This window comes from Capricornis sumatraensis, chromosome 1 (assembly GCF_032405125.1).
Source record: "Capricornis sumatraensis isolate serow.1 chromosome 1, serow.2, whole genome shotgun sequence".
Lineage (NCBI taxonomy): Eukaryota > Metazoa > Chordata > Mammalia > Artiodactyla > Bovidae > Capricornis > Capricornis sumatraensis.
In genome coordinates, this window is record NC_091069.1 from 16,720,433 (window position 1) to 16,744,023 (window position 23,591).

The 23,591-nt window shown below is 43.7% G+C and overlaps 1 protein-coding gene across 1 annotated transcript; it reads left to right on the top strand.

Annotated features, from left to right (window-relative positions):
* Positions 1–4,691: 4,691 nt before the first annotated feature.
* Positions 4,692–23,211, top strand: RSAD2 (radical S-adenosyl methionine domain containing 2). Its single transcript, XM_068976887.1, has 6 exons — positions 4,692–5,043; positions 9,803–9,964; positions 14,021–14,250; positions 16,730–16,879; positions 19,034–19,066; positions 20,984–23,211. The coding sequence occupies exons 1-6, from the start codon at positions 4,692–4,694 to the stop codon at positions 21,146–21,148; spliced, it is 1,092 nt and encodes a 363-aa protein (XP_068832988.1). The 3' UTR covers positions 21,149–23,211.
* Positions 23,212–23,591: the final 380 nt, after the last annotated feature.

A 23,591-nucleotide genomic window follows, 5' to 3' on the forward strand; every position in this document is an offset into this window, starting at 1 on the left:
AAAACTAAAAACATTTATGGAGTTTCCTTAGAAAAATAAAAATAGAACTACTATGGTCCAGCAATCCCACTCCTGAGCGTATATCCAAAGAAAACTATAATTTGTAAAGAAATACACACACCGATGTTCATAGCAGCACTGTTCATAGTAAACAAGACGTAGGAAGAGCCTAAATATCCTTGACAGATGCATGGATAAAAAAGATGTGGTGTCCAATTCAGTTCAGTCAATCAATGGTGTCCAGTTCATTTCAGTCAAGCAGTCGTGTCTGACTCTTTGCAATCTCATGGACTACAGCACACCAGGCTTCCCTGTCCATCACCAACTCTCAGAGCTTGTTCAAACTCATGTCCGTCAAGTCAGTGATGCCATCCAACCACCTCATCCTCCATTACCTTCTCCTTCTGCCTTCAATACACACTACTATGTATAAAACAGATAATCAACGGGGACCTACCGAATAGCACAAAGAACTATATTCAATATCTTGCAATTACTTATAAAGGAAAAGAATTTGAAAGAGAATAGATATATACATATAAGTGAATCTATTTGTCACTTCCACTGTATAATCATAAAGGATTTGATTTAGGTCATACCTGAATGGTCTAGTGGTTTTCCCTACTTTCTTCAATTTAAGTCTGAATTTGGTAATAAGGAGTTCATGATCTAAGCCACGGTCAGTTTCCAGTCTTGTTTTTGCTGACTGTATAGAGCTTCTCCATCTTTGGCTGCAAAGAATTTAATCAATCTGATTTCGGTACTGACTCTCTGGTGATGTCCATGTGTAGAGTCTTCTCTTGTGTTGTTGGAAGAGGGTGTTTGCTATGACCAGTGCGTTCTCTTGGCAAAACTCTGTTAGATTTTTCCCTGTTTCATTCTGTACTCCAAGGCCAAACTTGCCTGTTACTCCAGGTATTTTTTGACTTCCTACTTTTGCATTCCAGTCCCCTATAATGAAAACATCTTTTTGAGATGTTAATTCTAGAAAGTCTTGTAGGTCTTCACAGAACCGTTCAGCTTCTTCAGCATTACTGTTAGCGCCATAGACTTACATTACTGTGATATTGAATGGTTTGCCTTGGAAACAAACAAAGGTCATTCTGTCATTTCTGAGATTGCATCCAAGTAATGCATTTCAGACTCTTGTTGACTATGAGGGCTACTCCATTTCTTCTAAGGGATTCTTGCCCACACTGGTAGATATAATGGTCATCTGAGTTAAACTCACCCATTCCAGTCCATTTTAGTTCACTGATTCCTAAAATATTCATGTTCACTCTTGCCATCTCCTGTTTGACCACTTCCAGTTTGGGAGAAGGAAATGGCAACCCACTCCAGTACTCTTGCCTGGAAAATCCCATGGATGAAGGAGCCTGGTAGGCTACAGTCCATGGGGTCACGAAGAGTCAGACATGACTGAGCGACTTCACTTTCATTTTTCACTTTCATGCATTGGAGAAGGAAATGGCAACCCACTCCAGTGTTCTTGCCTAGAGAATCCCAGGGACTGAGGAGACTGGTGGACTGCCATCCATGGGGTCACAGAGTCAGACACAACTGAAGTGACTTAGCAGCAGCAGCAGCAGTTTGCCTTGATTCATGGAACTAACATTCCAGGTTCCTATGCAATATTGCTCTTTACAGCATCGGACTTTACTTCATCACCAGTCACATTCACAACTGGGTGTTGTTTTTCCTTTGGTTCCGTCAATTCATTCTTTCTGGAGTTATTTCTCCTCTGATCTCCAGTAGCATATTGGGCACCTATTGACCTGGGGAGTTCGTCATTCATTGTCCTATCTTTTTTGCCTTTTCATACTGTTCATGGGGTTCTCAAGGCAAGAATACTGAAGTGGCTTGCCATTCCCTTCTCCAGTGGACCATGTTTTGTCAGAATTCTGCACCATGACCCGTCCTTCTTGGGTGCCTGAAGCACTATGGATGGAAGTTCATAACATTGTACAGGAGGCAGTGATAAAGACCATCCCCAAGAAAAGGAAATGCAAAAAGGCAAAATGGTTGTCTGAGGAGGCCTTACAAATAGCTGTGAAAAGAAGAGAGGTGAAAGGCAAAGGAGAAAAGGAAGGAGATACCCATTTGAATGCAGAGTTCCAAAGAATAGTAAGGAGAGATAAGAAAGCCTTCCTCAGTGATTAATGCAAAGAAATAGAGGAAAACAATAGAATGGGAAAGACTAGAGATCTCTTCAAGAAAATTAGAGATTCCAAGGGAATACTTCATGCAAAGATAGGCGCAATAAAGGACAGAAATGGTATGGACCTAACAGAAGAAGATATTAAGAAGAGGTGGCAAGACTACACAGAAGAACTATACAAAAAGGATCTTCCCAGATAATCACGATGGTGTGATCACTCACCTAGAGCCAGACATCCTGGAATGTGAAGTCAAGTGGGTCTTAGAAAACATCACTACGAACAAAGCTAGTGGAGGTGATGGAATTCCAGTTGAGCTATTTCAAATCCTAAAAGAAGATGCTGTGAAAGTGCTGCACTCAATATGCCAGCAAATTTAGAAAACTCAGCAGTGGCCCCAGGACTAGAAAAGGTCAGTTTTCATTCCAATCCCAAAGAAAGGCAATGCCAAGAAATGCCCAAACTATCGCACAATTGCAGTCATCTCACACGCTAGTAAAGTAATGCTCAAAATTCTCCAAGCCAGGCTTCAACAGTACGTGAACTGTGAACTTTCAGATGTTCAAGCTGGTTTTAGAAAAGACAGAGGAACCAGAGATCAAATTGCCAGCATCCATTGGATCATCAAAAAGCAAGAGAGTTCCAGAAAAACATCTACTTCTGCTTTGTTGACTATGCCAAAGCCTTTGACTGTGTGGATCACAATCAACTGTGGAAAATTCTGAAAGAGATGGGAATACCAGACCACCTCACCTGCTTCTTTAGAAATCTGTATGCAGGTCAAGAAGAAACAGTTAGAACTGGACATGGAACAACAGACTGGTTCCAAATAGGAAAAGGAGTACGTTAAGGCTGTATACTGTCACCCTGCTTATTTAACTTATATGCAGAGAACATCATGAGAAACGCTGGGCTGGAGGAAGCATAAGCTGGAATCAAGATTGCCAGGAGAAATATCAGTAACCTCAGATACGTGGATGACATGACCCTTATGGCAGAAAGCAAAGAAGAACTAAACAGCCTCTTGATGAAAGTGAAAAAGGAGAGTGAAAAACTTAGTTTAAAACTCAACATCCAGAAGGCTAAGATTATGGTATCTGATCCCATCACTTCACAGCAAATAGATGGGGAAACAGTGAGAGACTTTATTTTGGGGGGCCCTAAAATCAGTGCAGATAGTGACTGCAGCCATGAAATTAAAGGACGCTTGCTCCTTGGAAGAAAAGTTATGACCAACCTTGACAGCATATTAAAAAGCAGAGATGTTACTTTGCCAACAAAGGTCAGTCTAGTCAAAGTTATGGTTTTTCTAGTAGTCATGTATGGGTATGACAGTTGGACCATAAAGAAAGCTGAGTACCAAAGAATTGATGCTTTTGAACTGTGGTGTTGGAGAAGACTCTTGAGAGTCCCTTGGACTGCAAGGAAATCCAACCAGTCCATCCTAAAGAAAATCAGTCCTGAATATTCATTGGAAGGACTGATGCTGAAGCTGAAACTCCAATACTTTGGCCACCTGATGCAAAGGACAAACTCATTTGAAAAGACCCTGATGCTGGGAAAGATTGCAGGCGGGAAGAGAAGGGGACAACAGAAGATGAGATGGTTGGATGGCTTCACCTACTCAAAGGACATGAGTTTGAGTAAATTCCAGGAGTTGGTGATGGACACGGAAGCCTGGTGTGCTGCAGTCCATGTGGTTGCAAAGAGTCAGACATGACTGAGTGACTGAACTGAACAGATAAGTGAATCACGTTTTTGTACACCTGAAACTAATACAACCTTGTAAATTAACTATACTTCATTTTTTTTTTAAAAAAGAAGGATCTTATAAAAGCATCTGATTTTTCTCTTGTCTTTTAAAAATGGTATAGACAAGCATAAACCTGCAGGGAAAGATAGATAAATGATAGATAAATGGCTGAATTTCCACATTTGAAACTTTTTACCATGTGAAAATGCATGCATTAAGATGAGTCACTAAAGGAAGATCCAGGCATTAATGTCTTCATGTGCCTATGCATTTCAACTGAGATCTGAAAGGGGTCCTGAGCTCATAGAGTCTGCTCTAATCGTCTACCCTGCAATCACTCTTCACTATTTGGCTCTCCGGACAAACTCTCGCTGAGCCCTCGCAAGTAAAGGGCACTGGGGCAGATGCTTCTACAGGTTATGTCCTGCACTAGTAATGCAGCAGCTGCAGAGGTGGCGATGTCTGCCTAGCTCTATCACCACTTGCTGGATCCAAATAGAGATTCGAGAGCAGCATGTCCATCCATATCCAGTCTGAACTATTGCTGATTCCAGGAGACGGGGCTGCGCTGTGGGGCAGATAAAAACAGATGTCAGTCCCATTCCTGAGACTTCAGTCTTGGCCCTGTTCCAACTTTCATTTTCGCGAAGAAGGAAATCGAAACTTAACCCTCAGCTGAGCATTAGTCAAGAAAGGTGTGTCCCTCCTCCCATGTGACAGGGTGCCAGGCATGTATAAAAGCCAGCCTGCATTTGCAACGCAGCCACAGGGCACCTGCCACCATGTGGACGCTGGTACCCATTGCGTTCGCTCTCAAGCTGCTGAGCATCTTCCTGCAGCCTCTGGGCTCCGTGTGGAGCAGCTTGGGGCCCCTGTTCCTCCAGCTCCGGGCAGCATCTTGGCTGGCAGGGGGCGAGAGGAGCCGGCTGCTCCAGGGCAGGAGGGAAGCGGGGGAGCCCAGCAGGGCGGAGGGACAGGGCGGCGGCGACCTGCCCACCACCCCCACCAGTGTCAATTACCACTTTACGCGCCAGTGCAACTACAAGTGTGGCTTCTGCTTCCACACAGCCAAAACGTCCTTCGTGCTGCCGCTGGAGGAGGCCAAGAGAGGTCTGCTGATGCTAAAAGAAGCAGGTGAGTTCCCAGACCCAGGAAAGCCCTCAGGTGCTCAGCCACTTCGAGAAGGGCAAAGAGGCTGGGGCGGGGGGGGGAGTGGGGGGGGCAGTCCCGGCCAGAGAGGTTTCCCAGGAACTCAGTCCTTCCCAGGACACAGCTGGATGCACTGTGGCCAGAGGAGGTGGGGGCGAGCTGTGGATGGATGCCAAGATCTTCCTAACCTACAGAGTGGGCTGGCATGGGGGAGCAAAGCATCACCGCTTCTTCTAAGTGAGCAGCGTGGGGAAGGATGCAGGTTGGGAAGTTGTGCCACTCTCTGAGTTTATGGACTGAGTTCCCCAGAAACAGCTGATGAGAGCTGCCGACAAATACAAAAACTTTTGACTTAAGAAACGCAATGTTCGGGTTTGTTGTTTGGGATTATTTACATGCTCTGTTTGGGTTTGTTGTTTGAGATTATTTGCGTGCTTTTATCATGAATATTTAGAGAAGCTGTGTACCATTCAAGCAAGGCAGTGCTTTTGCTCTGGAGGCTTGCTCACTGAGTGTCACCGCATCAGTAACAGGCAGGCATCTTAGAGAGAGCCCAGCCAGTCCAGGTCTAAGGTCACCTGCCCTCCTCCTCTCCCGTCCACCTGTCTTCCCTAGAGCACCTCCTAAGCCAGCAACCTCAGCCACATCACCAGCTTCTTTCTCAACCTGCTTAACTCTGCTGCAGACATATAATACGTATTTGCCCTGGCTTGCACACATATTGAACATCACAGTGACCACATCCTGATAAAGAGCAGGTAAATCTGCAGAGAACAGCAGAGTGCCCATAGTTCCTGCCGCCTTCAGCCCCAGCCCTTCCTGCCCGGGGTAACCACTAGCTCCTATTCTGACACCAGCCTTGCCGGATTTGGTACTTTATATGCTGAGAATGTGCAGTGACTTTTACTGGATCTGACGTATTTCACTCCCCATATGTCTGCCCGGTCATCCGCAGCTCATCCAGTGCCTGACCCACCTCACCGCCGTTCCCAGTGGCGTCTAGCTCAGCATCTTGGTATTTCTCACCAGGATGGTTGCAGTTCATCTCATTGTTCCTGTGTCCCCATGGAAAGCACGTGATCATACCGAAATATATGTTGGATGCCTAACTCCCCCTACTGAACTTCCTTGCCTGGCTTCCAAGCCCAAACTTGTGAGCACAGGCTTGCAGCACCATGTTGCCATCCTCACCCCATTTCCTGAAGGACCCCATGTTATGAGCACATCACGTGACACATTTCTCCCCCAACACCTTCCTCGTGGACCCTGATCGCACTGCTCTCTCTTTCTGGAATGCCAGTCACCCCAAGCTCTGTTAGTGAACTTTCAAAGCTCCTTAGAATTATTCCTGGTCCTCTTCATGCAAGATACCTTCCCAGGTGGCAAGTAGTGGTAAAAAACCCACCTGCCAGTTCAGGAAACCCAGGAGGCTGGGGTTCGATCCCTGGGTCAGGAAGATCCCCTGGAGAAGGGAATGGCAACTCACTCCAGTATTCGTGCCTGGAGAATCCCATGGGCAGAGGAGCCTGGCGGGCCAAAATCCATGAGGTCGCAGAGTCAGACATGACTGAACAACTAAGCACATAGCACAGTGCCCTCCAAACCCACCCATGAGGCTGCAAATGGCAACATTTTCATTCTTTTTTACTGCTGAGTAGTATTCCATTGGGTTTATATATACCACATCTTTATCCATTCCACCTCTGATAGACACTTTTGAAAAATGGAAAAGCTTTTGGCACAGCAAAGGAAACCGTTGAGAGAAGGAAAAGACAACATGAATGAGAAAAGATACTTGCAAATGAAATGACTGATAAGGAATTAATAGCCAACATATACAAACAGCTCAGACAACTGAACATCAATAAACAAACAACTCAGTTAAAAAATGGGCAGAAGAACTAAATAGACATTTTCCAAAGAGGAAATTCAGATAGCCAACTGTCTGTGTCCACGAAAGGATGCTCAACACCACGAATTATCAGGGAAATGCAAATCAGCACCACAATGAGGGATCATATCTCCTCATGCCAGTCAGAATGGCTACCATTGAAGAGACCACAGATAGCAAACGCTGGGGAGGATGTGGAGACAAGGGAACTCTGGTAGCCTGTGGGTGGAAATGTAGATTTGGGCAGACACCGTTCAGAGCAGTATGGTGGTTCCTTAAAAAACTGAAAATAGAATTAGCATGAAAAAAAAGAGTGAACATGTTAGTCACTCGGTCATGTCCAACTTTCCTTGACCCTATGGACTGTAGCCCGCCAGGCTCCTCTAGGCTCCTCTTTCCAGGGGATTCTCCAGGCAAGAATACTGGAGTGGATTGTCGTTCTCTTCTCCAGGGGATCTTCCCAATCCAGGGGTAGAATTCAGGTCTCCTGTATTGCAGGCGGATTCTTTACCATCGGAGTCACCAGGGAAGCCCAGTGACACAACAATATCACATCTGTGAATATATTAGAAAGAAGTGAAAACACTAATTAAAAGGAAACATGCGCCCCAATGTTCATAGCACACCGCTTACATTGCCAAGGTATGCAAGCAACCTAACGGCCTGTGACAGCATGTTTAAAATCGTGCTCTTTTATTTTACTGTTTCGTTTTTAATACATGGGTCCCCAAAGAGTTTGAGTTCTAAGACTGAAACTTGACATTCTGTTTATCTTTTTGTCTAGCAAAATATCTAGCAGGTAATAGGAATCTAATGAATTTTTTGAATAGATGATTTAATGCATGAATGAACAAATGAGAGGGCTGAGGTGGTGGAAAGAACTTAGACTCTTGATTCATAAGGCCAGTATTTGAGTTCCTGCTCCAGCACTCATTAGATGTGCCAAGAAATTTGACTTTCTGACTATCAGTTTAGTATTCTTTAAAATATAGAGCAAAATGACAGCTCATATATCGATCTTACAAAGCTTCTACAAGGCACAAATAAATGAATGTTCTTTTTTTTTAATAGAGCATAAACTATTATAGTTATAAGTAATACATATTGCGACCTCTCAGTTTTAAGCAAATAAAACCAAAGTTAGTTGAGACGGTTAGGGTATAGTATGGGTGGCATGTCCTGTAAGTGAAATTTCTAGTAAATGAAGGAAAATCTATTTTGGTGACTATTAAAATTTAAATTTACTTTTACAGTTAAATTAAGAAAATAAATGTAAAAATACATTACATTTAAAATTAAAATTGCTACTCTGGATGAAGAGGCTTCTCTTGTAGCTCAGTTGGTAAAGAATCTGCCTGCAACACAGGAGACCTGGGTTTGACTCCTAGGTCAGGAAGGAATTCCCTGGAGAAGGAAACGGCAACCCACTCCAGCATTCTTCTTAGAGAATCCCATGGATGGAGGAGCCTGGCAGGCTACAGTCCATGATGTCGCAAGAGTGGGACATGACTAAAACAATAAAACCACCACCACTCTGGAAGAAGATGCTTCCAAAATATATCATCTACTCCTCTGACTTTTACACAGCAGATTGAATAGAACGCAGCCATTATGAACATCGTCACAGCTCTTGACCTGAGCTGTGACAGGATGGATTGGGTGTTGCCACCACTGTGAATGAATGGCTCCTTTTCTAAGCTCTTAGCTGCATCCCATTCCTTCAGTCTTCTTGTTCATTCATCCCCTCTGTCCTGTTCCTCAAACTCATCACGGGCTACACCGCTGGCCAACACCCTGTTTCACTTTCCACAGTTATCTGTCCCTGTTTAATCACACTTTTAGGGAACAATATTTTATTGAATAATAATGCTCATCACACAAGTTGCCTCCTAGCATGTTAGCTTATGAAGAGTGAGATGATATAATTTATCTTCTGTCCCACTGCAGAAACATTTGAGAGCAAAACAGGGTGCTGGGAAAAGCAACTGATGAGATGTGGTCTCCGTAAACCACGACTGTCCTGGGAAACCCAGGATGGAGGGCAAACTCACTTTAGAAAGATCAAAGGCTTTGGAGCTTGGACCTATGTCCTAGCTCCATTTCTCTCTGTTAGTTCAGTTCAGTTGCTCAGTCGTGTCTGACTCTCTGTGACCCTATGGACTGCAGCACACCAGGCCTCCCTGTCCATCACCAACTCCCGGAGTTTATTCAAACTCATGTCCATTGAGTCGGTGATACCATCCAACCATCTCACCCTCTGTTGTCCCCTTCTCCTCCTGCCCTCAATCTTTCCCAGCATCAGCGTCTTTTCAAATGAGTTAGTCCTTTGCATCAGGTGGCCAAAGTATTGGAGTTTCAGCTTCAGCATCAGTCCTTCCAATGAATATTCAGGACTGATTTCCTTTAGAATGGACTGGTTGGATCTCCTTGCAGTCCAAGGGACTCTCAAGAGTCTTCTCCAACACCACAGTTCAAAAGCATCAATTCTTTGGTGCTCAGCTTTCTTTATAGTCCAATTCTCACATCCATACATGACTATTGGAAAAACCATAGCCTTGACTAGACCGACCTTTGTTGGCAAAGTAATGTCTCTGCTTTTTAACATGCTGTCTAGGTTGGTCATAGTTTTTATTTGAAGGAGCAAGCGTCTTTTAATTTCATGGCTGCGGTCACCATCTGCAGTGATTTTGGAGCCCCCTAACATAAAGTCTGTCACTGTTTCCCAATCTATTTGCCATTTCTCTCCAGTCTCATTCTATTACCTTGAGAAAACACTACTTTTGCCATTAAAATGATAATGAATGTTGATGAAGTGCTAAAATAGAAGGAAAATCCATGTGCCTTCTGTCCCAGGTATGGAGAAGATCAACTTCTCAGGCGGGGAGCCGTTCCTCCAGGACCGGGGCGAGTACCTGGGCAGGCTGGTGAAGTTCTGCAAGCAGGAGCTGCAGCTGCCCAGCGTCAGCATCGTCAGCAACGGGAGCCTGATCCGCGAGAGCTGGTTCCAGAAGTACGGTGAGCAGCCCCCAGGGCATGTGACTCTGGCCTCTGTCACTGTCCTCACTGTATTTCCTTCCATCCTGGGCCTCCGGCCTGGCTGCTGGGGATCCGAAGGGAGGGAAAAAGCAAGTATGCTAGTTGTAATCTCTCTTCAGGCTGCTCGCCAAGTTTCGGTAGGGCTCTCATAAACAAGGATGGCAAAGCAGATAGCAGGACCCACCAGCAGATGCTCCCGTCCATTATCACAGTAGCTTTAGTTGTGGGGGAAGATGACCACAGTGGACAGTTTTGCAAGCCCTGACCTTACTGTTTCCTATTCATGTTTAATATTTAGAGTGTTTATGGAAATGACTTTATTTTAATAGTCTCCTGTATATATTGAGGGATTGGACTAAAACAGTCATTCTCCCCTCTGGCTATGTATTTGGCTACTGAGGAACTTTAAATAAGACATCTCCGCTGGAACTGGCCTCCAGACTATTTATTTCAGAGCCTTGTGGTGTGTGGACATTCCAACTTGGGGTGCTCCAAAGGGATTCCACTCTGCAATCAGGGTTACGAACCCCTGGTCTTAAGACTGTTGCTATTTTGTCACTAAGTTGTGTCCTACTCTTTTGTGACCTCATGGATAGCAACCTGCCAGGCTCCTCTGTCCATGGGATTCTCCAGGCAAAAATATTGGAGTGGGTTGCCATTTCCTTCTCCAGGGGCTCTTCCTGACTCAGGGATCAAACCTGTGTCTCCTGCATTGGCAGGTGGATTCTTTACCACTAAGCCACCAGAGAAGCCTGAGACTGTGGAGGTCTCTTAATGCTAATTTTCACATAGATATTAATATTCTTGGAGAAGGAAATGGCAACCCACTGCAGTATCCTTGCCTAGAAAATCTCGTGGACACAGGAGCCTGGTGGGCTGCAGTCCATGGGGTTGCACATAGTCGGGCATGACTGAGCAACTAACACTTACACTTATTAATATTCTTAGAGTAGTACCTGGAATTTAGGAAGCATTTGAAAAATGTTAGTTTTTATTACATTTAATTTAATTTATTTATTTAGTCTATTCTATTTATTTTGTTTTTTTAACAGTTTTTTTTTAATGTTAATTCTTATTGGAGTATAGCTGCTTTACAATATTGTGTCACTTTCTGCTGTACAGCAGAGTGAATTAGCTGTTTGTTTACATGTATCCCCTCTTTTTTTTGGATTTCCACCCCATTTAGGTCAGCACAGAGCCCTACTATCATTTTAGTAAACAGTTCTGATTGGACTCTTTGGGTAAAATGTTCTGTGTTTGCTTTCTGTGAGTTGTTTGAGTCTTGAAATCACTCAAACGGTAGTTGCATGTATGACTTGTTGAGGATGCTCACGGGGATCTCTGATGAAACCCTCTTTCCTAAACGATGAAGAAATATGGATGTGGGGGAGGGGAGGGCGGGGTGTGGGGGAGGGTTGTACTTCCATCTGGGAAAGGTAAACAGGAGGAGCACAGGGCCACAAGTCAGCAACAAAACACCCGTGAAGGGAGTCACTCAATCAAAGTTGAGCATCAGAAATTCAAAAGTAAGCTTTGGGAACTGAATTTAGAGAGCTAAGACAGGGTTATGGAGCCATGTAAGCAGAGAAGACTGAGTTGGGTTTGCTGGCTGTGTCCTGGGCAGTGCGTTCCCTCCAAGACGGTGGTGTGAGGAGTAAGGATCACGAGCAGTGTTGCATCTTAGGGCAAAAGCTCAGAAGCTGGTCTGGAGAGGCAGTGCAAAGTAGCAAATTTGAAAGTGGCCAAGAATGGCACCCCACTCCAGTACTCTTGCCTGGAAAATCCCACGGGCAGAGGAGCCTGGTAGGCTGCAGTCCATGGGGTCCCAAAGAGTCAGACACAACTGAGCGACTTCACTTTCACTTTTCACGTTTCACTTTCATGCGTTGGAGAAGGAAATGGCAACCCACTCCAGTGTTCTTGCCTGGAGAATTCCAGGTGCAGCAGAGCCTGGTGGGCTGCCGTCTATGGGGTCGCACAGAGTCGGACATAAAGGAAGTGACTTAGCAGCAACAGCAAGAAAAAGGATGAAGCTGAAGCTCCAGTACTTTGACCACCTGATGCGAAGCGTTGACTCTTTGGAGAAGACCCTGATGCTGGGAAAGACTGAAGGCAGGAGAAGTGGGAGGCAGAGGATGAGATGGTATCACCATCTCATCACCAACTCAATGGACATAAATTTGACCAAACTCCTGGAGTTAGTGGAGGACAGGAGAGCCTCGCATGCTGCTGTCTGTGGGGTCACAAAGAGTCAGACATGAATGACTTAGTGACTGAAAAACAGCAAATCAAAAAGATCACTGGGGTAGGGAGAAAACAAGAAAGTGCAAGGACTATTCATAGCAGACACTTTGACAGCCAATTGTGAACAACCATTGATTTTTATCCTATTCAGAGATCTGGATTAGTGTTGCCATACGTTCAGACTATTCAAAATATATCCGAAATCTACAGTCTATTTATTTTTTTTACACCTTTATTTTGTATTAGAGTATGTTCCATGTGCTCAGTCGTTCAGTCATGTCAGACTCTGCAACCCCATGGACTATATAGTGGGCCAAGCCCCTCTGTCCATGGAATTTCCCAGGCAAGAATACTGGAGTGGGTTGCCATTTCCTCCTCCAGTTTAGTTATATATAAATCTATTCTTTCTCGAATTCTTTTTCCCATTTAGGTTATTAAAGAGTATTGAGCAGAGTTCCCTGTGCTGCATATTAGGTCCTTGTTGGTTGTCTGTTTTAAACATAGCAGTGTGTCCAGGTCAGTCCCAAGTGCTTTCACTTTGTCAATTGCAGATCCGAGGCTGTCACTGCCCTGTTCCCTCCTGGTGATCATGCATTCATTCTCTAAGTCAGTGAGTCTGTTTCCATATTGTGAATAAGTTCACGTGTATCATTTTTAAGATTCTGCAATACAAGCCCTATCATTCCATGTTTCTCTTTTTCTGCCCGACTTCACTCAGTATGACAATTTCCAGGTCCATCCATGTTGCTGCTGTGGCATTATTTCATTCTTTTTAATGACTATGTTCAATCTCCCAAATAAAAATATTTAAAAATGAAATATTTTTGTTACCAAGTCCAAGCTCGCTCTGCTCACCACACGACAGGCTTTAAAATCGGGAGAGGCAGTGTTGAGACAAGAAATAAGGACTTGACTCCAAGAGCTGACAGAAGGACCAGATCGCAGATTGTCTCAAAATAACCATCTCATTGGGGTCTGGAGGAGATGAGGAATAAAGTAAAAAGGCCCCAGATTTTGCAATTATTCCTGCAAGGGCCCTCAGGAAGGGGGTGTATATGTTTCTTTTCTCTTGCAGGTGGACAAGTTCAGGGTGTTTCTTTGAACAAAAGCATTTTGGTTTAACATTCAGGCAGAGGGACAGGGTTCTCCAAGGCAGGCCATTGTGTATGGACGGATTCTTTTAGTGAACAATAGCAAAAGGAAGCAAACGTTAAAGTAAAAGACAAAGAGCTGACCTGTAGTCAGATTTAGCTCTTGTAACATTTTTAAATGTCTGGAGGAACAAACAAAACATTTTTGCCTACTTCTGTGGTCCCTAAGGCTCCAGTTCTCCACCTCTGGCTTGAAAGCCTGTGCTCTTTTTATATATATATAATTTTATTTCTCTGTTTTTGGCTGTGCTGACTTCCCTGCTGTGCGGGCTTTCTCTAGTTTTGGGCACCAGAGGCTACTCTTCCTTGTAGTGCACAGGCTTCTCATCACAGCGGCTTCTCATGCTGCGAAGCACAGGCTCAGGGGTGCCTAGGCTTCTGTCGCTGTGGCCTCTGGGCTTGGAGCCCAAGCTGAGTAGTGGTACTCGGGCTTGGTTGCTCTTGGTTGCTTGGAAGAGGCATGTGGGCATCTTCCTAGATCAGGGAGTGGAACCCATGTCTCCTGGGTTGGCAGGCTGATTCTTTCCCAGTCAGCCACCAGGGAAGCCCAAAAGCCTATGCTTTCATCCTTGGATGGAAAAGCTTAACATAAGTGTTCATCCTTGGACAGAAAAGCCTAACAGTGATCATTTTCCCTCAGGTGAATATTTGGACATTCTCGCCATCTCCTGTGACAGCTTTGACGAGCAGGTCAACGTCCTTATCGGCCGTGGTCAAGGAAAGAAGAACCACGTGGAAAATCTCCAGAAACTGAGGACATGGTGTAAGGAATACAGAGTGGCCTTCAAGATAAACTCAGTCATCAATCGATTCAACGTGGACGAGGATATGAAGGAACAGATAAACGCGCTGAACCCCGTCCGCTGGAAGGTACCAACCGCACTGCTTTTGTGGTTGTAAAGAAGTGAATGTTCAGGAGAGATTTGCTTCAGGGACACCCAAAATGATAAGGATACAGAAAACTCTGGACTCAGAGAGCTAGTTGGGTTTGGTCCTTCTTTCTGCTAGACTTAAAATCTGCTTCTGAGGACTCATCCCATACGCACTGTCCTGAAATAGCTTAGCAGGAGGACTTGTGTGAATATGTCGGGTTTGGTTTTTTGTTTGTTTGTTTTTTTTTTTGTTTTTTTTGGTAAAGATTTCTTTATTTTTGACTGTGCTGGGTCTTCACTGCGGCATGAACTTTTTTCTAATTGCAGCGATGAGGGGCTGCTCTCTAGGAGCAGTGCGTGAGCTTCTCATTACGGTGGCTTCTCTTGCTGCAGAGCACAGGCTTTAGACTTCAGTAGTTGGCAGCATGTGGACTCAGGATTTGCAGCTCCTGGGCCCAGTAGTTGTGGTGCATGGGTTCAGTGGCTCCGAGGCAAGTGGGATCTTCCCGGGTCAGGGATTGAACTTGCGTCCTTTGCATGGCAAGGAGGTTTCTTAATCACTGGACCACCAAGGAAGCCCCTGAATATGTGTTCTTAACAATCTGCCCTGGTCATTTTCATGCGGGGATCCATGAAAGTCTGTGACTGGACTCCAGACTAATGCAACTGAAGATAGGATGTAGAATTCAATTCTAGCAAGGAAAAGAGAGGAAGAAAACTCATGCAATATGAAGCTTTGTCTGCTGGGATAAAGTGGGAAGGCGAAATGGAAAAGGTTTAATTCTGCCAAAAAACCATGAAGACTTCATGTAAGAGGCGGTATTTGACTCCCTCTCTAGCAGACGAGTCTTCCTTGACTCAGATGGTAAAAAATCCACCTGCACTGCAGGCCACCTGGATTTAATCTCTAGGTCTGGAAGATCCTCTGGAGGAGGAACGACAACCCACTCCAGTACTCTTGCCTAGAGAATCCCATGGACAGAGGAGCCTGGCGGGCTATGGTTCATGGGGTCTCAAAGAGTCTGACATGACTGAAGCAACTTAGCAGGCATGCATGCACATAATAGCTTAAAATCTAAAGGGAAAACCTCAAAATTAAAGTGTTAAGTATTTTAGGAAGCCTATTTCACCTGGTATATTTCATCATTTAAATCTAAAATGTAGTAAGAAACAATATGTATTTCTACATAAAGGTTTAAAAACTACTTTTAAAAATACCATAGTATATATACTAACAATAAAATTCTGATCTAAAAAATTGAAAATTCATAGGCGGATATATTATAAATGGCTTCCCAGGTGGTACTAGTTATAAAGAATGTGCCTGCCAATGCAGGAGATGCAAGAGATGTGCATCTCAGGAAGATTCCTGGGTCAGGAAGTTTCCTTCATTAAGAGGGCATGGAAACCCACTCCAGTATTCTTATCTGGAGAAACCCATGGACAGAGGAGCCTGGTGGGCTACAGTCCACAGAGTCGCAAAGAGTTGGACACAACTGAGTGACTGAGCACGCATATTATAAACCTGATTATTTTGTATCAAAGAACTACGACATAGATAGTACATAAAAATCACTTCTATTCCTCAAGTCACCAAAAACTGTTCATCTCAATAGGTATAACTAGCTAATGTTCCAAACCCAAAGGCTAGAGATGCCCCCAAAAGTAATAGTTAAGGAGTTCCTCTCCTACAGTTTCCAATTCTAATTCTGTTCATCTCATGAAGATTATTTTCAGAACACTAAGAGAGATTTCTAGATATATAAAATATTCTTATAAATTTACATTGATTTCAGCTGAAGTTTCTAATTTTGTAAAAGATGCTGAATTACCCAGTGTTGATCCCCTGGAGAAGGAAATGGCAACCCACTCCAGTATCCTTGCCTGGAAAATTCCATGGACGGAGGAGCCTAGCAGACTACAGTCCATGAGGTCACAAAGAGTTGGACACGACTGAGCAAGTTCACCTCATTTCACTCATATTATGAAAAAAAAAAGGAAAGATCAAATATAACCTAGATCAATTTTTAAAAAATTTATATTTTGGGAATATTTGGGCTTTTAGTACCATATCCCCAAATTTCAGGGCACATTTTCATGTTGCCAGAGCAGTGTCTTTCTAGAGTGTTCCTCAGTTGAACAAGTCTTCTCTGCTGGGCTTCCCTGGTGACTCAGATGGTAAAGAATCCACCTGCAATGCGGGAGACTTGGGTTCGATCCCTGGGTCAAGAAGATCTCCTAGAGAAGGAAATGTGTGCTCACTCCAGTATGCTTGCCTGGGAAATCCTATGGACAGAGGAGCATGGTGGGCTGCAGTCCACAGTCCCCGGGTCGCCAAGAGTCGGACACAACTGAGCAACTAACAGTTTCACTTTCTCTGCTCTGGAGGGATGAAGCTGGGTTCAGAGGGAAATGCAATCTGGGATAAAAAGCAGTGAAAAGCTCTTTAGGAGGCCAACTCTACCCTTGCGTTCCAGGTCTTCCAGTGTCTCATAATTGAGGGTGAGAATTCTGGAGAAGATGCTCTGAGAGAAGCAGAACGGTTCGTGATCAGCGATGAGGAGTTTGAAGCGTTCTTAGATCGCCACAAGGACGTGTCCTGCTTGGTGCCCGAGTCTAACCAGAAGGTTAGAAAGTGAACTTTCTAAGCGCATTAAAGTGTATTAATAGAAAGTGAACATCATTTTGTTTCCCATCACACACGTAGCTCCAAAGGGAAAAGCGTCTCCATCAAGGGCTGCCCATGCGGGGATGTGGGAGGGTTTCGTGGAGAGAGGGGAGGAGTCTCATGGTAGATATAGAAGCTATACTAAATCTTCAGGTTTCCAGTGAGAACAGTGGGTATGTCTTGTTAGCACAAGTGCATACGTCCTGTAGATTAAACCATGCCAGCCAAAGCATGTCTACCCTGCGGAGCTTCCACAGAGTAAATAATCAGAGTGTTCTCTGAAGCCAGAGGAAAAAAGAACTCCTTGTTCAAAGCTATGTTCCTGCAGTGTTAAGGAGAAGAGTAAAAAAAAAAAACTTGAAGTTACTTAACATACAGAGAACAGGTAAACTCATGTTGTCAGTATGGAATGTTATACTGACTAAATAGCATAGTTCAGAGGACATTAGGGAGCCAGGATAAATTTGCATGATATGATGTTGGGTGCAGATAAAGAACAACAGCCAAATCCATTCGACCTTTAATCCTAGTGTGCACGGGTATGTGTGTATACATCCCGTGGTCGTCTTGGCGTAATGGATTATCAATCATTTTTGTTTACTTTGATAACTCTTCGGACTTTAAATTTTTCTAAAATAGGTAGTTTTGTTATTTTTCAACTATTTAACAATCAAAAGCTTTCCCCATCTTCCCCCGAGGAATAAACATGCAGCAAAATCTCTCCCTCACATGCTTATATCATATTGGAAATTCCAGAACAAGGATTCATTCCTTATGCTTTAGACTCCTAAGTCATGTTGACCAGAGCATGAATAAGAAAATCCCCAGATGGGGTCAGAGCAGCTTTCAAAAAGAGGACAGAGAACAGAGGAGAAGACTCATATGTCCGCACTGTTGTATTTGACTTTTTAGAAATTGCCTTAATTATGCAGTTAATGTAAGATCAAAGAAAATATAAGTTATAGTAAGCATTACTATTAATACTTGGTGAGTTGTTCACAGAGGGACCATGAGCCATCACTCCCCCATTTCAGAAACACAGGGGCCTGAGTCATAGAGTTAACTGACCTCACCATGTCAGAGGCAGGATTAACGGACCTCACCTACATCAGTGAAAGGTTTAACTGACCTCACCCATGTCAGAGGTAAAGTTAGCTGACCTCTGCTGTGTGAGAGGCAAGGCTGGGCTGACTTTACCTATGTCAGAGGTATAAAGTGAGGTGAACTTAAGTTGCCGTAGAGACCAAACAGCCTACAAGACTGAAAAATATTTACAATCTGGCCTTTATACAAACACATGTGCAGACCCGAACCTCTGTGGGCATGTATGGAGGGTACAGCTTCCTACAGAAGTACAGATACACCCTCCACATACCTCTGAAAGGCGTCACTAGTTACGAGGCATGAAAGCAATGTTCAAGTCCTCAGTAAGCTCCCAGGTAATAGCATTAAAGGGCTTCCCAGGTGGCGCCAGTGGTAAAGAACCTGGCTGCCAATCCAGGAGACATAAGAGACACAGGTTCGATCCCTGGGTTGGGAAGATCCCCCGGAGAAAGAACCGGCAACCCACTCCAGTATTCATGCCCAGAGAATCCCATAAACAGAGGAGCCTGGGGGACTACAGTCCACGGGGTGGCAAAGAGTCAGACACAGCTGAAGCAACTTAGTACACAGGCAGTAGCATTAAAGAGGTTCTGCTTTATTCACTGAAAAGGGGTTGCATGTCACACATACAAGGAACATTGAACGGTGAAGGACAGGGCACTCCAAGATCTGGAGGGCATGGAGAGTTAACCTGGGGGCTTCCTTGTCAGAGGTGCTTTCAGAGAGCCCTGTGACCCTTCCAGCAGACGCAGAGGCCAGCTTGCTGGAATATGTTGGAATCTGAAGACACAGACAGATTGCCCGGGTAGGGGGCATTTTGGGTGGGGGCGGGGCCCTGGCAGGTGGCTTACCTTGTGGAGATGAATCCAAAGACGCTCAGGAGTTTTGAGAAATGGTGACTCCAGAGAGAAGGCTAAACAAACACACGAACATTGTAAGGCAGACAGCTGAGCGTACGTACTGAAAAATATGCCTGAAACTAAATTTGTCTGTAATTTCTCCTTTGCAGATGAGAGATTCCTACCTTATTCTGGATGAATATGTGAGTATTTCTAGTGCATCATAAAATGATCCCTTAAAAGTTAGCTAAGCAGCAAGGCCAGAGTTGAGTTACAATCAGCATAACCGTTTAACCCATATTCGTTCTTTTTAGCCAGCATTTCTTATTCTTATTGTCACTGATTAACATCATTATTATAGAGCCCTGACTTCATCCACTGTGTCCATCTTGGAGCTAAGGCGTTGGGCAGGTCTTGGCTTGAACCCAGTGCCCACGTTTGCATGACCACCCTTCCCCCTCCGCCACTAAACGGTGTCTTCCCTGTGGCCATGGGTCCATGGAAGTTGTGTGGAGCTGACATCACACAAGGCAGACCCCCTCTGTTATGCCATCTTTGGCTGGCTTCTTTGGTCACGGGGCACCAGGGGTTCTTTGCAAGAAGGACATGTCACAAGTCACATTATTGCCTTTAATTCCTCGGATGCTGCCGACTTATCTCTAACAGATAGCCGTCGGCTTTGGGGTGAAGAGGTTGCAGAGTCCCCTAAAGCCACCGATACATTCCTATGCCACTGCCTTCCGAGGGAAAAGATAGCCCGGCATTCTCAAAACTGAAAAATCACTTTCCCTTTCCCTCTGTCTCTTCTGTTTTTGTCCCAGTTCAGAAACTTTTGCCAACATTTCTAGCACAGGACAAGGACTTCCATTCAAAGACCTGTTTTTAAGAAAGGAGTTCCAAGAAGAACAGTGGCTTTTCCATATTTAAGTTGGATTTGGTGTTTCAAGAAATGCTTCCTGTGACTTTTGACACTTTATTATTTTCAAGTTAATCAGTGACAATTCACAGTCATTCACTTTTTTGTCAATATGAGCTTTCTTTACAGAGCAGAGGGGTAAGGGTGGTAACACAAGTGTTTAGTTTATGGGTTCAAGGTAGAGAGGAAAAGTCAAACGGAATTTATTTTTGGAGTATCCTAACTGCCTTGGGATTTTTACCAATGTTCCTTTAAAATTCTCTGGTATCTGCATAGTTGGAATAAACAGAGTGGGAGCAAAATTTACTTTTGGCAATTTAAGAGCATTTTTATTAGGTAAGAATTACTATAAAATGCTCTGTGCCATGGTAGGTCATAAGTATGAAGATCTGATTCCTCGCTCCAAGATGCTTAACTTAGGATAAAAACCAAGACCCCTGGACTTCCCTGGTGGCTCAGTGGCAAAGAACCCGACTGCCAATGCGTGAGATGCGGGTTCAATCCCTGATCCGGGAAGATCCCCTGGAGGAGGAAATGGCAACCCACTCCAGTGTTCCTGCCTGGGAAATCCCACAGACAGAGGAGCTTGGCAGGCTGCAGTCCATGGGGATAGCAAAGAGTCGGACAGGCTGAGTGAGTGAGCAACAACACCAAGACCCTTAACAGGGCACATGACGCTTCTTGATATGGGACCTGCCTGGCTCTGTAGTGCCTTTTCGTACAACTTTCTCTCCCTTTCTTAAAAGAACACTTTATTATTCTTCACTTATTTGTGCACACACAGTTTTCACACCAGCAATATCACCTACCTGAAATTTCCCAAACTCACTGTGTTTTTGCTGGGCTTTAACAATACTACTCTCTCCGGCTTACAATTTCAAAACACAACTCAAATGTTCAGCATCTTTTGGAAGCCTTTCCAGATTACCCTACCCTCCAATAGAGGGATACGTACATGTATACAATTCTGGTTATCCTGCACTTACCTGGTCTAACGTGTTCAGATGGGTGATGGGAGCTGGTTGAGAGCAGAGATGCTGTCCAATGGGCTCAGCATCCCCAGGGGAGCATCTCGCTTATAGGTCTCCACAAACATTTGTTGGAATGACTGGAATATCCAGAATCATTTTGAGCTGATCCCTCTAGTTGAGTTTTATAGGAAAATTATATGGAAATATTCTAACTTTTGTCCTGAATTTCCTAGATGCGCTTCCTGAACTGTAGAAATGGGCGGAAGGATCCTTCCAAGTCCATCTTGGACGTGGGTGTAGAAGAAGCTATAAAATTCAGTGGCTTTGATGAGAAGATGTTTCTAAAGCGAGGAGGGAAATATGTGTGGAGCAAAGCAGATCTGAAGTTAGACTGGTGAAGCTGAGCTGGTGAAGCTGGAAGCTGGACCACCCTCTGCCCACCTGTGGGGACCACCTTGGGACTCTGTGTGTGGCTGCCCCCCTTCTGATGGGCACTTCTCAGGGGCCCCAAATCCCATTTTCATTGCACGTGGAATCTGCTTGTCTGTGGTAACTGAACCCACACAAATAACTTAGATAATTGAAATCCGTAGCTCATACAAGACAACTAACCTTAGTTAATCAGCTTATTTTGCATTTAATGTTCAAATAGTATTTACTGTGACTCCTGTGTTTCTGTTTTGGAATTGTTTCCCTAGTCCTTTCAGTTGACAGTTATTTTCCCATCTGGAAAAATTAGGAAGTCTCTCCACCTGTGGGGAGGCTCTTTATTTCTCAGCCTTTATATCGTTGCAACCTTGGCTATTTAACTAGAAGTTGAGAAATAGTCCATACGTATTTCAAAAAAAATAAGAAATGCTCATCTTATCAGGCTTTGGTGAGACCCAGAAAGAGATCATCTGTAGCCCACACTGACTATGCCAGGAATGTGAGCCATCTCTCTTTAGTTTTCCAAGATTCTTAACAAAACCGAGGTGTGCTTTACGCTCTGTGATGGAGTTGACGCAGGGTCAGGGCTTGGGTTGCCGTGGGGATCCTCTGAGCCTGCAGGCAACGGCATTGTTTATTTGCTTGGCTGTCTGCACATCACTGGAAAGAGAGTTTCCTGGATGGGCATGATCCTGTTGGCAAAAGCACCTGGTGACGGTGGAGCAGGGGTTTGAGATTGGACCTGGCTTTTCTGTGCATAAAGCTGTGGCACAAAGCTACCATTTCCCACTGAACTCTGAACCACTTGAAATAAGAATGTACTCTAGGGCAATGTGAGAAAGTTCCAGAGGCTTCTCTTATTGCTAAGAAAGAGCTCGAGGAAAAACGTTATTTGAATTGGGTCAAGGAACAAAACCCTCTTCTGGTGGAAATACCACCTGAACTTTATTCATGTAACCTAGACACCATCCCATTGCCTGGGAAGTAATAATTTCCTATCATTGCTCTAAAACAGCAAAATCACGGACAATTTTTTTGCTCAAAGAATTCTTTTATTAATAATCCAGCTGCCGTTTTGGCCACTAGATGGCATCTAAATGTTGCCTGATTCTGTTAAGCCCCCATGTAGAAATTCTACTTCAGAATCTTTTTTTCAAGATTTGCAGATTTTGAAAGTTTGGTTTAAGTGACTTTTTTTTTTTTCCTCAGAAAAGATATCCCTACTTCAAATGTTAAGTCACTGTGATTCAAATGAAATATGAAGTGAATTTCTCTCAACCTGAGGGAAACTGCATTTCTCTTTCCCCAAAGAGAAATAATGTAAAGTAAAACACTGCACGTGAGAAAAATGAAAAAAATATGTATATAAGAGAAAAACAATAAAATAAAAAATAAAAATAAAAAAACAGAAAAATGAAAAATAAGCTATTTTAAATATATTTTCCAGCTGTTTTTACACCACCACCCACTTCCTTATGCACTGACAGAATTTTCAAAGCTTTAATGTTTAAAATATTCAAGTGTTCACTTTTCTTTAGCTGGAGAAGTAGCATTACAGTAATTTCAAGTTTGGATCATATAACATTTATATTTTCAGTTTTTAAATATTTGTGTCCATTTTGTGAGACGTAATTTCAGTGAGGAATGTCCATTTAAGTCTTAAAGGCAAGTATTTTTGTGGTGCTTTCAATTACTGCTTGGTTAGGTTGTGACAATAGGGATGGAATTTTGTCTTAGGAAACCTGGAAAGACTGGACATTAGTAATAGCATGCTGGTGTACAAAGTATGAATCTGAAACATCTGCTATGTCAGCTCCTCTTCTATGACAGTTTGGAGTTTGGAGTCTAGTTCTTCGATCAATAAAGAGAATCATGATAAAAAACAGGTGGACAAATTGTCCATGAGGTTCTATCAGAAAGTAATTCATTGCACAGGCTGCTCTCTTGTTGAAAGGACTAATTCATTCCTCATGATTAGATGAAGGCTACTCACACCATAAGCTTTTAAGACTTTGTCTTGAGTGTGTTTTGGACATCTCAGTTTTAGGGAAATATATGTATATATGTTTATTTTTCTATATGTGGGATGCTCTTGACTGCTGGTTTGTTGTTTTGTAAGATGTTGTAATAAAGTAATTTTTGTACACTATCTTCATTCTCAGTGGGTCAATGTAATGAAGTCTCTCCTTGGTGTGTGTTTAAGTAATTGCAGGCTTTTACAAACCACTTGCTAAAGGCAAGTATGCTTTAAAAATCAACAAAGTTACCAACAATTAATGAGCACATTTCAGACAGCCCCACTGGCAACAAGATGGAGCAGAGAAGAGCCACTGGGGAAAGTACTCCTTGTGTTTTAAATGAAAGCTAGTACTACTCGTGTTTTAAATGGGGGCCTGGTGTCCTGAACTTGAT